This window comes from Centropristis striata, chromosome 6 (assembly GCF_030273125.1).
Source record: "Centropristis striata isolate RG_2023a ecotype Rhode Island chromosome 6, C.striata_1.0, whole genome shotgun sequence".
Lineage (NCBI taxonomy): Eukaryota > Metazoa > Chordata > Actinopteri > Perciformes > Serranidae > Centropristis > Centropristis striata.
In genome coordinates this window covers 1,278,703-1,295,962 of record NC_081522.1, presented here as the reverse complement: position 1 = coordinate 1,295,962, position 17,260 = coordinate 1,278,703, and the positions used below count along the sequence as shown (strand labels likewise).

Sequence of the window (17,260 nt, the reverse complement as noted above, 5' to 3'; positions counted from 1 at the left end):
AAAAAAAGATTTTTTAATGCTCCTCTAGCTTAGGATACACTGAAGCATCATTTACAAAAGTAAAGGAGATAATGCCTCCCTTGAATTCCTTATGGCAGCAATGTTTAAAAAGATGCACCATTTGGTGATTCACAAAAACAAATAATCAAAATGTTTGGCCCATTTTACTATAGGCTGTCAATTCAGCAGTAGCTTTATTCAAGATAGCCAAATCCACACTTGTTTGGTGCACTTCTTGCATTTCCAACCGCATTTTCTTAAAATATTTACAACATCAAATCCAAAAAAAGGATGACAGCTAAAAACTTAAATAGAACAAAATGCCATATTTTGCTAATCTTGGAATCTTGAAAACGTTAAAATGACGTATTTTGTTATAAATAAAATGATGTATTTTCTGTGCATTCCATTGTTATTTATGTTTACACGGCTTCCCAAATTTTTGGAATTGAGGTTGACATGCTAATCATCTAACTTGGTTGCTGATTTTTTTATTTATTTACTGCAAAATCCAAACATTTCAGAAATTCGACTTCTTGCAGCACTGAAAACAAGAAATCAGATGTTAAAAGTCTATTCACTCTGCAAAAACTAAATGGGCTGAGATGTTGCTGAATTAATTATGGCAGCAATGTTTAAAACGATGCACAAAAACAAATAATAAAAATGTTTGGCCGATTTTACTACAACTTTAACAATTACTTTCATACGATCATATTAATTGAAATTTTGTTAATAAAGCCTATTCCATTCTATGTCAAAATGAGTGGACACAAGGGTGAGTTTTCTCAACAATTTACAGTGAAAACCATTTGTTTCACTTCTCACTGGTAGCCTATATTCATTTTTTATTTCAATTTCAACCTTAGTAATAGTATCTAGGGTCTATCTATCTTTCAGTAGTCCGTCTTTGGAACTTTTTTGACACAGCAGACCCGCATCAATAACATCCACAAAAAACCCCCGCATAGGACTTAAATGCTTTGGACTTTTCGTTTAGTTTTCCGTTTTGGAAGTAAACTCTACTTGTGCTGTGTTGTGTTGTAGTAAATGTACTTAGTTTTGTGATTATGAACCTCTTGCCACCAGTTAGGTCGCTACAGCGATTTTTGGGTTGATACCATGTGTTACACAGATTTGGTACAAAATTGAACAAATATCTTACAACTGGAATATTAATTTTTTTAAAATGGTCAAAAATCCTTTCAAAATCCCACAATAAGAAAAAAAGACCTTGATTCAAACACATGTATAAAATAATGTTGATTGCAAGCAAAAAAGCAATTACCAGAAAGTGGATGAAAAAGGAGGAACCTAAGATTGAGGACTGGGTTGAGGTTATATATAATATTTATGTGATGGAAAAATTAACTTTCTCCGTGAGACTGGAGGAGGACAGATTTAAAAGAATATGGAAAAATTGGGTAGAGTACATAAAACCAATTAGATCTGACTTTATCTGAGATGATCATCATTAGAAGGAAAAGTACCCTGATTCATAGCTACAGAAGTTGAAAAGTTATGTTTTTTTAATTTATTTTTTAAATTATAATTATTTTATTGTTTTTTTTGCTTATTTTTTATTTCTAAAATGTTGCTACACTGGAACAAATTGCTGTTTGATTAGTCATAATTTTTGGATGACATTGGATGACTACTATTTCAGTTGCACAATTTTATTGGAGTGAATAAAAATGTAAAGTTAATTTATATCTGATCCAAGATGAAAGATGGCAAGTGTAATCTGAAGATGTATTATCAGAGGGGTTTGATTTATGTATACCAGATGTATGCAAAATGTTTGTTAAAATGTTCAATAAAAAGAAAGTAAAACATCACAGAAAAATCCATGCTGGGATTTGATATCAAAAACTTTTGACAGTTTGGAGATTTGGGAAAGAATTGAATCTTTCAGCGATCGGTTGGCAAGCACTTCTGTTTTGGAAACTCCAAAACTCGCTTGTGTCAATATCTGCCCTGGGTCTGTACTTTGTGGTTGTACAGTTTCACAAGACCGTGATTATCCTCGAGGTCTCAACAGGTTAAATGCTCTTACTACTACTGAAATTGCTACTATGACTAACATCATCACACGTGAAGATTGGGCCCCTGAAGAGTCTCAGCTCTCCAGTGATATCAAGCTTATGCCATTCCAAGACTGTTTAAGGACCAAAGTTTGCAGAAATATTCAAATATCTTTGGAGAGTTATTTAGCCTCTTAAAGATAGTGTAATGGTGTTTCCACTACAGCCCAAAACCCGGAATGAGGCGGCTCCCACTCGCCGAAACGCCCCTAATTTGAATATGAGCCGTCCTGAGCGGTGTTTTAAAGGGACTTTTTTAGTCCCTGTAGAAGAGCAGGGTCTTTTTTCTCCCCTGAAAAAAAGCCTGGTTACTGATTGGATAGCAACATGCGCAACAACATGCGTCATTTGTCGAAGCCAGCCAAGCAGTGTTGCCAACTTAGTGACTTTGTTGCTATATTTAGCGGCTTTTCAGACCCCCTTAGGGACTATTTTTCTAAAAAAAGCGACTGGCGACAAATCCAGCAACTTTTTCTGGTGTTATTGGAGACTTTGAAACGTGTTCTTACTCTTCTTAACGAGCTGCGGGGGCTGTAAAAATGAGTCAAAGCGGCACAGTCCTCCTGCAGCAGTCTCTCCCAGCTGCAGTCACATAGCCAGAGGGGATGCTAACCCCTTAGCGTCCAGTCTGCTAATTGCTAAAAAGCTAACAGTTAGCTCTGTAGCAGCACAGTGTGTATGTGCTGCTGCTGCAGGAGGTGTTTACTTAGCAATCTCGTTTTGTTTCGTTTTCGCTTCGTATCTGTTTATTTCGGTCAATACATGTCATCAAAACAAACCAGAAAAAAAAAAAAAAAAAACATTGATCAAAGTAAACAACATGTAAACAGAGAGAGAAAATTGATAATAGACATTTGGACCGAAAAGGCGTAGGCTGAAGCATAGCTTATTACGCCTCTCTGTTTGTTTACAACAAGCACCGGACACTCTGTGCACAGTTAGCGATGCCGGTTAATTCACAATCACTATGTTCATGATCAGCGTAGACTCTGTGCATAATTAGCCATGCTGGTTTGTTTATGATCAGCTGCTGACGTTGTGCACAGTTAGTGACGGCGGCCACAGTTGCGCCTCCCGTGTTTAATCCGTCGCTCCGATCGAAAACCATACGTCACCTCCGGAGTCTCTAAATCCCTCTGGGAGCCTTTTTGTAATGGAGACACGCAGAGTGAGTGGACTTTTGAGAGGGCGTGGCCTGAGACTTTCCCGGTGGACACTCTTTCCCCTAAACCAGGGGTGTCAAACTCAAATACACAATGGGCCAAAATGTAAAACTTGAATAAAATCGCGGGCCAACACTGAACAAATAAACCTTTTAATATCTACCAAACATGTTTTGCTTTAACATTAAATATGGAACCAGCAATGCTTATAAACATACAATATATAACTAAATAGTGCAGACATGCAAAATCAAATTTCATATAAAAAACACATCAATGTCATTAATTTATTAAATAAAAATTAAATAAAAATCACATGCCTCTTTTCTATTTGCATCCTTCTGATTTAAATATCAAAATAAAGTTTTTCAACAGGTTAATACATATAAAAATAAAATAACAATAATAAATCTAGTATTAGCGGTAAATGCGCCGTATAATACCGGCGGGTCAGCTTTTATAGTACAATAATAATATAATAATTTGATATTGGCTCGTGGGCCAAATAAAATTACACTGCGGGCCAAATTTGGCCCGCGGGCCAGAGTTTGACACCCCTGCCCTAAAGGAAACACGGCTTATGGTGGTTGGGCACAATGAACTTGATCTTTATGAGGTTTACTTTCCATTTCAGTGGAAACTTAACGTCCCTGATGCGGTTTCACTTATGCTACATTTATCATACGGGCATCTGAGATTCAATCATTTATTCATTCTCAATAAAACTAAATTACAGTCAGTCAAAAACTGTATTGCGCCTTCTGGAAGTCAAGAGCACAGATTCTCATTGCTGACTGGTTGTTGCTATGTGAGGCAGATTGTTGAAAGAGAAAATAAAGAGTACTATTTTTAATCCTGAGCTGCCTTTTACTGTGGTTTAAGTGAGAAGAAAAGTTGTGAAACTACTTAACTAGGAAGGTTGTTATCAGAATCACTGCAGTGATTTCCCAACTAGAGAAAGCACCAGCAAAACTTGGCATGGCTATGCAGGAAGCCATGTATGACTCCTGTGTCATCCTTATCATGAGTTGAACAGAATGCCGGTAAAATTACCATTTCCACATCACATTTTCGGTTGACTGACAGAGCTTGGAGCAGCTGGTTACAGGGGGAGCAAGCTACGCACTAAAGAGAGACTCATGGGACGAGATGCAGAAGTGAGGCAGATGTTATTGTATAGGAACTGCCACAGGAAATAAAAAACATTCCACAGATGCTAACAGCTCATTTTCATGGTTAAGTGTAGTGTATGATCTCTAAATGCATCTCAAGCCTAGATGCTTTTTTAATTGATTGTTGTTGTAAAGTTGAGTTTTGGGTGAGATGATTGATTCAGTCACACTAAGTGTTGCTTTAGTGAGTGTGCTGCCAAATGTGATGGTTTTAAAACAAAGTGGGACAGGAAAGACCCTTTGAATTTGAAATGGTCCTCAGGAAATTAAGGGATGCAATTTATTATGTGTATGATACACGGAGGAAGACATCAATGAATATTGCATATACATAATGCCTGTTGTAATCACAGCTTCATATGTATCTCATATAATCCCTAAATAAGATGGTATTTTATGGCCAAAACATTCATTTGGGCACAAGTTTGGTTGCATTTTACTCACACAATATACTACCCTTGATATTTATGTCCTTACTATTCAACAAGAAGTGAGAAAGAGAGTCGGATAATACATTTTTTTGCAACTGCGCACATATCCCCTAATATAAATGGTATAATACATTTCCAAAATGCTGACATTTTATAATGCATGATAGGAACAAACAAACAAGTACAGCTATATATTGTAATTTATAATGTACAGTACAGGCCAAAAGTTTGGACACACCTTCTCATTCAATGTTTTTCCTTTATTTTCATGACTATTTACATTGTAAATTCATCAAAACTATTAATGAACACATGTAGAATTATATACTTGACAAAAAAGTGTGAAATAACTGAAAACATGTCTTATATTCTAGTAAGCAAAGGGTGGTTACTTTGAGGAATCTAAAATACAAGACACGTTTTCAGTTATTTCACACTTTTTTTGTTCAGTACATAATTCCATATGTGTTTATTAATAGTTTTGATGCCTTCAGTGAGAATCTACGATGTAAATAGTCATGAAAATAAAGAAAAATGCATTGAATGAGTCCAAACTTTTGGCCTGTACTGTATTTGTTATGTTTCCTTCTCAGGCAGTAGACAAATTAATTCTTAACTATTTACTCTTTGGCACCAGTATCTTTTGCTGGTTCAAACATGTCAAAGGTAATAATAATAATAATAATAAACAAAGCACTATACAATCTGATAAATGTTTTTGTCTCAGTTCAATCGTCTATTAAAATGAAAAGTATTCTGTCAATTTAAATGTATTTATTCCAAATATTTTGTTCTTCTTAAGATTGTCAATGTAGTCTTCCAGAGACTTATAAGCCTATAACGAGACACCACTCTTATTTATGATAGCACTGCATTACAATTTAGCCTCCAATTTGTTACATTACTTTTTGTATCAGAGATTTGTGAAAACAAACTATGTAACAAACTTTCTAGCAGCAGTCTGAATGTTTAACACAAACAACTGTGAAGATGTAAACATGTCTAAGTCTTTATTAGCTAATAAAAAGTCTTTTACTAGTGTAATGAGCTGTCAGTGTCCACAGAGTGATGTGTTCCTGATATCAGGTGACTGTGATGTTTCTTTGCTAACTGTTGGCCAATGACAGCTACCAGGCTGTAATATAACGACAAAAACAAACGTCACGACACCTTTGACAAGATACCACAATGCCAATCGTGTGGTGATCTATTGAGAAAGTTATGACTACTGCTGCTTTCATACTATATCTGATCTAATTAGGGTTGGGTGATATGAAAAAACATCATTTGAACTGAGGATGTGGCACGTAAAAAGGAAAGATAATGCATTGTTTCACTTTATCTCTTCGCTGAAAAAAGTCAGCAAAAGTTAACTTTGTGGCGCAGCTTTAATAGATGAGAAAAACAACACAAACAGAAGAGATATATCTAGGCCAGATCTAACGGCAAGACAACACCTTCACCTACAGAAGTTGGTGAGAATGAAGGGCAGAAATTTCAAGTTCTGCGGTAAGGAGGGACGAATGGACGGAGACTAAAACCCAAGCTGGGAACATTGTGACATGTCACCGTTCGTCACTGAAGCCTCAACATGTTGACAGCTAATTCTGAAGAGCTATGTTCAGGGTCATACACGCTACGTTCTAAGGAAATCTGACTGTTTGATGTGCACATGATGACAGGGGGAAGTTGTTATCAGCTGCATGTCTCAATTTTTATTTTAATTTTTCTTAACATAATTTTTCTTACAATGATATAACTACCACTATGCCCTTTGCCAAAGCACTTTATTTTTGTTTAGTCAAAGTTCATCAGTGCAATAAACATTTTGTAAAAAAAAAAAATTGTGCCAGAAAACCACAATCTCAATTCTACTCTACTGCCCTTACTTTTTAACTACACAATGTTTGACTTGTGCTTTTTATTATTTTATCTCTTTTTTTTATCCTGCTGTATCTTATTTGATCCTATTTATATTTTTATTTCTATTTCCCTGTTTTAATTGACTGTTTTTACTGTTTTCAATTGTGTCTTGCTGTTTTTAATGTGTATGTAAAGCACTTTGAATTACCTTGTGTTGAATTGTGCTATACAAATAAACTTGCCTTGCCTTGCCTAAGTAAAAAAAAATCGTGATGCACTTTTTTTTTCATACAATATCTGATCTAATTAGGGTTGGGTGATATAAAAACATCGTTTGAACTGCGGATGTGGCGGGTAAAAAGGAAAGATAACGCATTGTTTCACTTTATTCACTTCTTGTTACTTTCAAAGCTCTTCATCATCTCGCACCTCCTCACTACTCCTCCTGCAAGGAGGTCTAGAGCTTTTCGCCGTGCAGCCCCCCGTCTCTGGAACTCTCTCCCACAAACCATCGATTAATTGTTTCGGGACTGCTATGGTTGTTTAAATTGCTGTTGTTTTGGTCTTTTTAAACTTGTATGTACATTATTATGTTATGTGTATGATTTTTATGTGAAGCACTTTGTGACTTCTGTCTGTGAAAGGTGCTATAGAAATAAAGTTTACTTACTTTCTTACCATCTGTGACATTTCCTCTCTACCTTCAAATCTCAGCTCAAGACTGTTTAGATCAAAACCTTTTCTGTTTGACCTTGCTATCCTAATTTTTGCTCTGTTTTTTGTTTTTATGTAGTTGTTTGTTTTTATGTCGCTGATTTTGTTTTGTTTTTATCTAGTGTTTATTGATGTGACCTTGAGTGACGTGAAAGGCGCCCATAAATAAAGTGTATTACTATTAATATTATTATTATTATTTATCACCTAGCTGGAACATTTGTTCCATAGTTTCATAGCACCAACATTTTTATACTGTACATTCATATTTATTCTGCACTGGAATTCTATTCTACTCCTTCTTTAGACACTTTATATTTTATTGTATTTTTATTGTATTTTTATATTTTATTGCTTGTTCTTTTTACTTAATTGTGTTGTCATTGTCTCTGTGTGTAATGCTGCTGCTACACTGTAATTTCCCAGCTTGGGATAAATAAAGTCTATCTATCTATCTATCTATCTACAACTTCAGCATAGTTAACTTTGTGGCGCAGCCTTAATAGATCAGAAAAACAACCCAAACAGATATATCTAGGCCAGATCTAACAGACTTTACAGAAGTTGGTGAGAAATGTGATGAAACAGCAGAGATAAGTCGGATACACCTGTCCATCAGCCACAGACAGGCAGACAGTGAACGATAGTGTATTTTTAATACAACAAGATTTGTGCAAAATGTCATTTTAACCTTAAACATTGAGACAAATAGCAAGATTAATTTGAGATAACTCCTGTCTTGACATAAAATTCTTTCGCAGCATTGACACTCCAATATTTAAGTTGAAACAATATTTCCTCTCTACCTTCAAATCTCAGCTCAAGACTCACTTGTTTAAATCAAAACCTTTTCTGTTTGACCTTGCTATCCAAATTTTTGCTCTGTTTTTTCTTTTTATGTAGTTGTTTGTTTTTATGTAGCTGATTTTGTTTTGTTTTTATCTAGTGTTTTTTGATGTGACCTTGAAAGGCGCCCATAAATAAAGTGCATTATTATTATTATTAATATTATTATTATTTATCACCTAGCTGGAACAACTTCAGCATAGTTAACTTTGTGGCGCAGCCTTAATAGATCAGAAAAACAACCCAAACAGATATATCTAGGCCAGATCTAACAGACTTTACAGAAGTTGGTGAGAAATGTGATGAAACAGCAGAGATAAGTCAGATACACCTGTCCATCAGCCACAGACACCAGACACTGTAAAGCCCAATGTTGCTTGTTTGATATCAATCAATAACAATTTTTTTTATTTTCAATACAACAAGATTGGTGCAAAATGTCATTTTAACCTTAAATATTGAGACAAATAGCAAGATTAATTTGAGGCAACTCCTTTGCATTTGTTGTCTTGACACTCATTGACACTCCAATATTTAACTTGAAACAATAAGTTGGGTTTTTACAGTTTACGTGCTGGTTATTTGGTCTTCCCTTCACTAAAAACCACTGAGTCACTATGTGGAGCTGTCTTTCCGATATAAATGCATGTGAAAGAGTCTAGCAGGAGCTGTCCATCAGCCACAGACACTGTAAAGCCCAATGTTGTTTGTTTGATATCATAACATTTTTTTGTTAATTTTCAATACAACAAGATTGGTGCAAAATGTCATTTTAACCTTAAATATTGAGACAAAAAGCAAGATTAATTTGAGGTAACTCCTGTCTTGACATAAAATTCTCTCGCAGCATTGACACTCCAAAAAATAAGTTGGGTTTTACAGTTTACCTGCTGGTTATTTGGTCTTCCCTTCACTGAAAACCTACTGAGTCACTATGTGGAGCTGTCTTTTGGATATAAATGCATGTGAAAGAGTGCAGCAGGAGCTCACCTTCGCCTTGGACACGTCGTCTCTGTGTCCCCGCAGCTGCAGCCAGATCTGCCGGGATGTTTTGCTGCCGTGCGGCTGTCCCGTGTGGTCCAGCAGCCCGATGATGGTGAACGTCACTTTAAAAACCTGCTCCACTCGAGGCTTGGCACACTTCAGCTCGTCCTCTTTCTCCTCCAGCACCGTGAACTCGTCCACCGTGGGGGCTTCCAGCGGCTGCCTGCCGGCCGGCGCAGGGAGGCTGCTGCTCGGCTGCTCCGGACACGTGAGCTCGGTGCCTCGCCTCATCCCGAGGAGGGGCCGCGTTGTTGACATCCCGCCTCTCGGTCCGAACCGTCGCTCCTGACACCACGTCTCAGAATTCAAACCTGTCGGTGCCGTGAGGAGCCTTTTGGTGTTTCCATGGTGTGTTTTGGTGTGTACTCCGGGGCGGCGAGGCGACGTTTACAGCGTCTGAACGACATGAACACAGAGGCAGGGCTAGCTGGGGAACTCGGAAGCCCCGAGTGACGTATCCGGAAAGTCCCAGTGATGGCGTCATCAAAACACGACAGTTCAGCGTGAGCCTCACGGCGAGTCCGAGATGTTTATCTTTAGTGGTGGAAGTTGTACGAGTTAAAGTAACAACACTTGCTTCAGGTGAAACACATGCATGTAAAATACAGAGGCATATTTCGCTAATATATATATATATATATATATATATATATATATATATATATATATATATATATATATATATATATATATATATATATATATATATATATATATATATATATATAATATATAACATAATTATGCCCCATTCAATTGAATATTATATATATATATATATAATATATAACATAATTATGCCCCATTCAATTGAATATTATATATATATATATATATATATATATATATAACATAATTATGCCCCATTCAATTGAATATATAAAAATAAGTAAAAAGAGTGAAATAAATATAAACAACACTTGCTTCAGGTGAAACACATGCATGTAAAATCCAGAGGCATATTTCGCTAATATATATATATATATATATATATATATATATATATATATATATATATATATATATATATATATATATATATTATATATATAACATATAATATATATATATAATATATAACATAATTATGCCCCATTCAATTGAATATTATATATATATATATATAACATAATTATGCCCCATTCAATTGAATATATAAAAATAAGTAAAAAGAGTGAAATAAATATAAACAACACTTGCTTCAGGTGAAACACATGCATGTAAAATCCAGAGGCATATTTCGCTAATATATATATATATATATATATATATATATATTTTATATATATATATATAACATATAATATATATATATTATATAACACAATTATGCCCCATTCAATTGAATATTATATATAGAATATATAACATAATTATGCCCCATTCATTTGAATATATAAAAATAAGTAAAAAGAGTTAAATAAATATAGCATATAGAATTTAAAAGTCCCCAGAAATACATAGATTTAAAAACAATATTTACATGTACTTTTTAATTCGTATTAATTTATTTGTTCATTATCAGCAGGATTATTATAATTAATATTAATATTGCCTTATTTATTTATTTCAACATTTGTTTCATAGGCATTTTGTTTATTACTTGTTTTGACTTAAATGGCATCCATGGCAGCAAGAGGGAACCAAAATAATAATAATAATAATAATAATAATAATAATACTTCATTCTCTTTGGGTGGGAAAAGTTTGTTGGTAATAATAAAATATATATTTATATCTTATTTTAGTATTTATCTGAATCTGGAAAGAAAAGTGACTAGCAACTAGACTTATCAAATAAACGTACACAGACCACACACACACACACACACACAATCTGCACTCACTACTAAAAAGCACTCACTACTAAACTAAAAAAACACTTCCATCCCAAAAACACTTACGTCCAAAAAGCACTTGCGTCCTAACAGGACTCAATGTAGTAGTGATGGGAATTTTTTTTTTTTAGATCTAGATTTAGATCTTTTTATGATCCTGATCATTTGGCTCAGCTCACCAAGAAGAGCCTGCTCTATTGGCTCTTCATTTTAACACTTTTATAATTCAGCCAAATTTTGTGCTGTTTTGACTTCTGATTTTTATTTGAACACATATATCACTTAAGTTTCAATAAAAATTAAAAATAATGCCTATAATAACCTATGCACGGAAATTAAAAAAAGGACAGCTATTGACATTTTAATGCCAGAAGCAACAGGTGGAGTAGTAGCAGAAGCAGCATGCTAGCATACCTTTTTCTTCCAACTGAACTGTTGGATGTACAGTTCTCAAATACCTGTGTAGGTTATTAGTGGACCCTGAGAGCTTCACTTCACACTGTGCAAAAGTGTCAAAATACATCCAAATGCTCCCTTTTTTTCCACTTTCACTCATCTTTGTATGTATGTTTTGCTATGTTATTAATATTATTACCATTATTATGATTATATATACTGTTGCTGCCATTACTATTATTACTATATACTGTAATATACTACTATTATTATTATACCGGCCTTACCGGCCTTATTTATTATTATTATTATTATTACTATTTTTATTATATATTATATATCATATTATTTTACTTATAATTACTTTATTTATATTTTTCATTTTATTTTTATATTGTCTATTATCTATTATTACATATTATATTATATACTGTACTATTATTATTATTATTATTATTATTATTATTATTATATACCGTCTAGTCACTATAGCATTGTTGCATCATATCATATCACCAGTTTAATTATTACCTTCATCTTGTCAACCATCCTACCAACTGATGTTCTTTTTTAACTTCTTAAGTGTCCTTGTTCTATTCTGTGTTTTTTTCTATTGTTGTTTTTATTTATGCTACCTCATATTTTATTCTATTGTATTTTATTGTACTTGAATACCGGACTGCTGTGACAACCGAATTTCCCTTCGGGGATGAATAAAGTAATCTATCTATCGATCCTTGTCAATCCTCACATGATTGGTTCACACAGCGTGCACGTGACACCTGTAGTCGTTGTATTGTGTAAAACTTGCACAATCCAGGTTTGGGAATAACCCGATACAAATAACTGGATTAACTAGTGTGTTGTGTTACAGTTACAGATTAAATTGGTCGACAATTACTGTCTTAAGACTGTGTGTTTGGTGTGAGTAAAAAGACCCAGACAAATGAACTCAGCAACATGATTTTGATCCAAAGTATTTTAAATTTTAATGTATTTTAAATAGGGTTGTCACAATACTAAAATGTTCAACTCGATACCGATACTCAGGAAAATATTCGATGCTCAATACCATTTTCAATACCAAAAGGATAAAAACAAAGACCCCAAAATTTAACAGCAATATTTTTGTTAAAAAGAAAAATGCAACAAAACAACATGAAACTGGAACTATGATATGAAGCTTCAGGTCTGAGGTAGTGCAAAACATAAATAAAATCAATCAACAATAACAATTAGAACAATATTTTGAGGTTGTTTGCTGTGCACGGGGGGTATCGATACTTTTGAAAATGAGTATCGTATCCAGATACAACGTTTTAGTATCGATACTTTTTTGATTATCGATACTTTTGACAACCCTAATTTTAATCTGTTGTTGAATGCGTTTTAAATGTAACCCTCCCAACACTGCATAGCCTAATATCTTCTTCTGAATTTTAGTTGAGTAAAAGTATAGCAGAGAATGGTTTATACTCAAGTAAAGTAGCTCAAAGTTGTACTCAAGTACTGTCCCTGAGTAGATACAGCCTGCTAGGGCATTTCCACTATTGCTTTTCTGTTAATATGTTGTGAAATCAAACTATCAAAACAAGACGCACAGTGACCTAAATTCTAATGAGATCAAACCACAGATAAGATCCTGCAGGATGTTGCAGTCAGTTTGGTGGTTCTACCAGTAGGAGTAGTCACATCCTGAGCAGCTGCTTCAACACCATCAGTGGGCAGAAGAGGTGAGCATGTCCTGACAGGGCTGACAATCCAAAAACATACAGTACCACGTAGCAGAGCCGGCCCAAGGCTTAAGCGAACAGAGTGACTGCTTAGGGCAGTCACCCCAATTTTTCTATTTTTTATTGAAATTCAAGCAGTTCAAGTCAAATGAACAGCTTGAAAGGGTCCAAAGGTAAGTGGTGAACTGCCAGAGGTAAATAAAAAAAGGTAAGCTTAACCAAAACTGAAAAATAATGTACATTTCAGAATTATACAAGTAGGCCTTTTTCAGGGAACAAGACATGGGTTAACAACTTAACTATGGAGTCTTGGGCTATTTTGTCCATTTTTGAATTCTTTTCATGTTTTGTAAGTCATTTTGTGTCTTTTGGTGTCTTTTTTGTCATTTTGTGTCTTTTTTTTGTCATTTTGTGTCTTTTTTTAGTCCTTTAGTTCAACATAAAATGTGATTTTGAATCTTTTTTTTACTTTCAAAACACTATCATGCTCAATAAAGAATTTTAAATGTTGCAAATGTGCATTAATTTCAGAGTACACTGAGACATTAAACTGCATCATTTTCAATTAAATTCTGGAAAAGTTGGTGTGTTCTAAAACTTTTGACCAGTAGTGTATATTTTTATTTTTATTTTTTGCATGTGTGAGTGATGAATTATATATGATCAAATATATATAGTGTTGTACAAAAACACAATTTTATGTCAACAGAGTGTTTTATCCTTCAGTGGCAGGGAAAGAGAAGAGGGAGAGGAGAAAAAACGCCGAGGCTAAGGTAGCTAGGTGTGTTTGCTTGTCTTGGTAATGGAATGTTTATCAAAGCGATTTGTGTAGCTGTTGATAGCAAATTAGCTTGTTAAAAATCAGAGAAATGCATCTTTTAACTGGCCGGTTGGTTAAATAGCTTAACATTCATGCTAACGTGTTGGTATTTGAGTAATACTGAGCTTAACTTTGCCTTGATTCTGGGGGTTGGCCCGATATATATATATATTTTTTGGCCTTTTCTTTGGGCTTCAAAATAAAGTTTTTCTTAACGTTTGATAGCAGCAAACATGACTTAAAAGGTCACTTTGTTTGCTAGTAAGTTGGGTGCTAGCAGTCTGTTTTTGCATCAGGCTACTAGTTATAGTTTGAAATATGTTGTTTGCACAGATTGTTAGCTGCAGAGCATGGTCATTTTGTGGGTAAAAATAAACTTTATTTCTTTATTACACCAAATCATAAGTTTATAGTTATACATTTGTGAAGTGGGCAACCAAAAAACAACAAAACAAAAAGGTTCACTGCTTTGTTTCTCCGATTCATCACTGGTGACAGTTACTCCACCCATCATTGACTCCTATGCAACAAGGTGGGATGAGCACCTTTATCCTGTGAGACGAGAAATGCACTGGTTCCTTTTCATTCATAAAGTATTGATAGGAGACATGCCATCATACCTCAGCACTTTATTAAATTGGGCCATGCATTAATAGTTGATTTTGTGACCACAGCAGTTAGGGTCCAACAGCAGATTACAGTAAAAAATAGCAAACCCCATTTCATCATTTTAATGAAGAACCAGATTTGAAACGTGGGCTTGCTTTTTGCTTTCTGTCGGTCTAATAATTTACAGTATTTCACAACCAAACTCAGTAGTTCCTTCAGATTACAGGAAATGTTGCTGCATATATGAGGCAAAAGCAACAACACACAGTCCTTACATCAGAGCAGGAAAATGAAAGATATATCTGGTAAAGATATATATATCTTGTTCTTGTCCTTCACACTCAAATCACCAAACCAAGCAGTTATATCAAACTGTAGAATACTTTCAGCCAGTCCCTTGTAAACCATCTCAATAACTTGTTGGCTTCCACCAAAGCTTCTCAGCCTCCTGATTAAAAACAGTCGCTGGTTAGCTCTCTTAAAAATACTCACCGAATTTTCATGAAAAACTTAGAGTTTGATCTAAAATCGTGCCCAGGTACTTAGAATGCACAGTGGCGGTTCTACACAGGGGCCTCCAGGGGCCACTGCCCCTGTGAAGAAGCCTTTGGCCCCTGCTGTGGCCCCTGTGTCAAATTAATAATAAAATGATAAATTTATAACGATGAACGACGGAACAATTCTTACCCTTTTTTGTTCAAACAATATCTCATTGTGCACAAAAGGAACCCAGAATGTGTACATTGTATAATAGTTTAATTGTGCAATAAAAACTTGTGTATATATGTATATATATATATATATATATATATATATATATATATATATATACAAATACACTGACATTTTTGTGCACAATTACTTTTTTTATTTTGAAAGTGCAGTATAGTGAGAATGATCTTTATATATATATATATATAAAAAGATCATTCTCACTATACTGCACTTTCAAAATAAAAATAAAAAAAATATATATATATATATATATATAAAGATCATTCTCACTATACTGCACTTTCAAAAAAAAAAAAAAAAAATAAATAAATATATATATATATATATATATATATATATATATATATATATAAAGATCATTCTCACTATACTGCACTTTCAAAATAAAAAAAAGTAATTGTGCATAAAATTGTCAGTGCATTTGTATCTTCCAAATATACTTAAATTAGATTTTTAAATGAGCTAAAATAAAGGTTTTGAATGCCTAAATATAATCTTTTGCTTAGTTTTTTAATGTGCCCCTCTGATTAAACACTGGCCCCTGCTTGGCCCCCACAGTAAAATTAGTCTAGAACCGCCACTGTAAAATGCTCCACTACTTCAACAGGCTGGTTATTATTATGAATAATCATAAATGTGCAAAAGAAAGTGCCTGTTGTTGTGAGTGTTGTCTGGAATACGTGATTTTTACACCTAACTCTGTTCTTTTTACGAACCCTATCCAAGTGGTTTTGGTGCCTAATCTTAACCAAAGTGTTTGTTTTCACAGTGTTTAACCCATAAGAAGCCAGACCCAGTAATCTTTAAAGGAAAATGATGGGGGATATACCACAGACCAAGTGGACCACATAGAACACATTTATGATGTTTTTAGAAAAAAATACTACACCTAAATGTCAAAGATCTGTGATGTGACATAAACGTTACATTGGGCGTTTATGGTATTTGTGTTCATAATATTTCTTGTTTTAAAATGAATAAACTAGACATTTCCTGCTTACAGAAACACAAATTTGACTTTTTCTTTGCATCTCCACAACATATATCAAAATTGAGACATTAATAATGCTGTTTAACACCAAATTATCACACATTTTCAGATTTGTTTTGAAGTTACAAATTAATAATAAATAAAAAAAAACAAATAACCATTTGCCTTTTTGTTTGCATCTCCATAACATATATCAAAATTGTGACAGGAAATGTGGTCAGAACAAGTTAAATGCAATACAGGACAGCCTATTAATGGGTTAGACTTGTTAAATGGGTTTAATCTTAGATTCTAGACAATTTAAAGTGTTTGTTACAAGGGTGTCACCATAGGTTCTTATGGGTTAAAAACAGCAATCACCACATCTTCACTGCGTCAGCACATGTTTAAAGCAGCTGCTGTCACGTGTCCAGGTGAAAACTGGTTGCAGCAGTTAAGAAATATTCATATTTAACATCTTGTAGTTAGAAAATGTTGAGAATCAACACTATATGTGATGTGTAGAAACGTACCATGCAACATTTATTCTGGCAACAGGCTTGGGTCACACCAGGTCTACAGCAGCTATTCTCAACCTTGGGGTCGGGACCCCAATTGGGGTCGCGAGATGATTTCTTGGGGTCGTCAAATCATTTTGGAAGTCAGCTCAATTTGTCCCTTTTTTGGTCATTTTGTGTCTTATTTGTGTCATTTTGTGTCTTTTTTTGGTCATTTTGTGATTTTTTGGTCATTTTGTGTCTTTTTTTGGTCATTTTGTGAATTTTTGGTCATTTTGTGTCTTTTTTTGTGTCTTTTTGTGTCTTTTTTTAGTCATTTTGTGT

General features: G+C 34.2%; 1 protein-coding gene across 1 annotated transcript in view; it reads right to left on the bottom strand.

The window, feature by feature from the left end:
• Window positions 1-9,811, bottom strand: part of n4bp1 (nedd4 binding protein 1) — a 42,900-nt gene extending 33,089 nt beyond the window's left edge. Inside the window, exon 1 of the mRNA XM_059334470.1 lies at window positions 9,264-9,811. Within this exon, the coding sequence (XP_059190453.1) occupies window positions 9,264-9,575 (312 nt within the window). The 5' untranslated portion in view covers window positions 9,576-9,811. The remainder of the gene's footprint in view (window positions 1-9,263) is intronic.
• Between the last annotated feature and the right edge of the window lie 7,449 nt (window positions 9,812-17,260).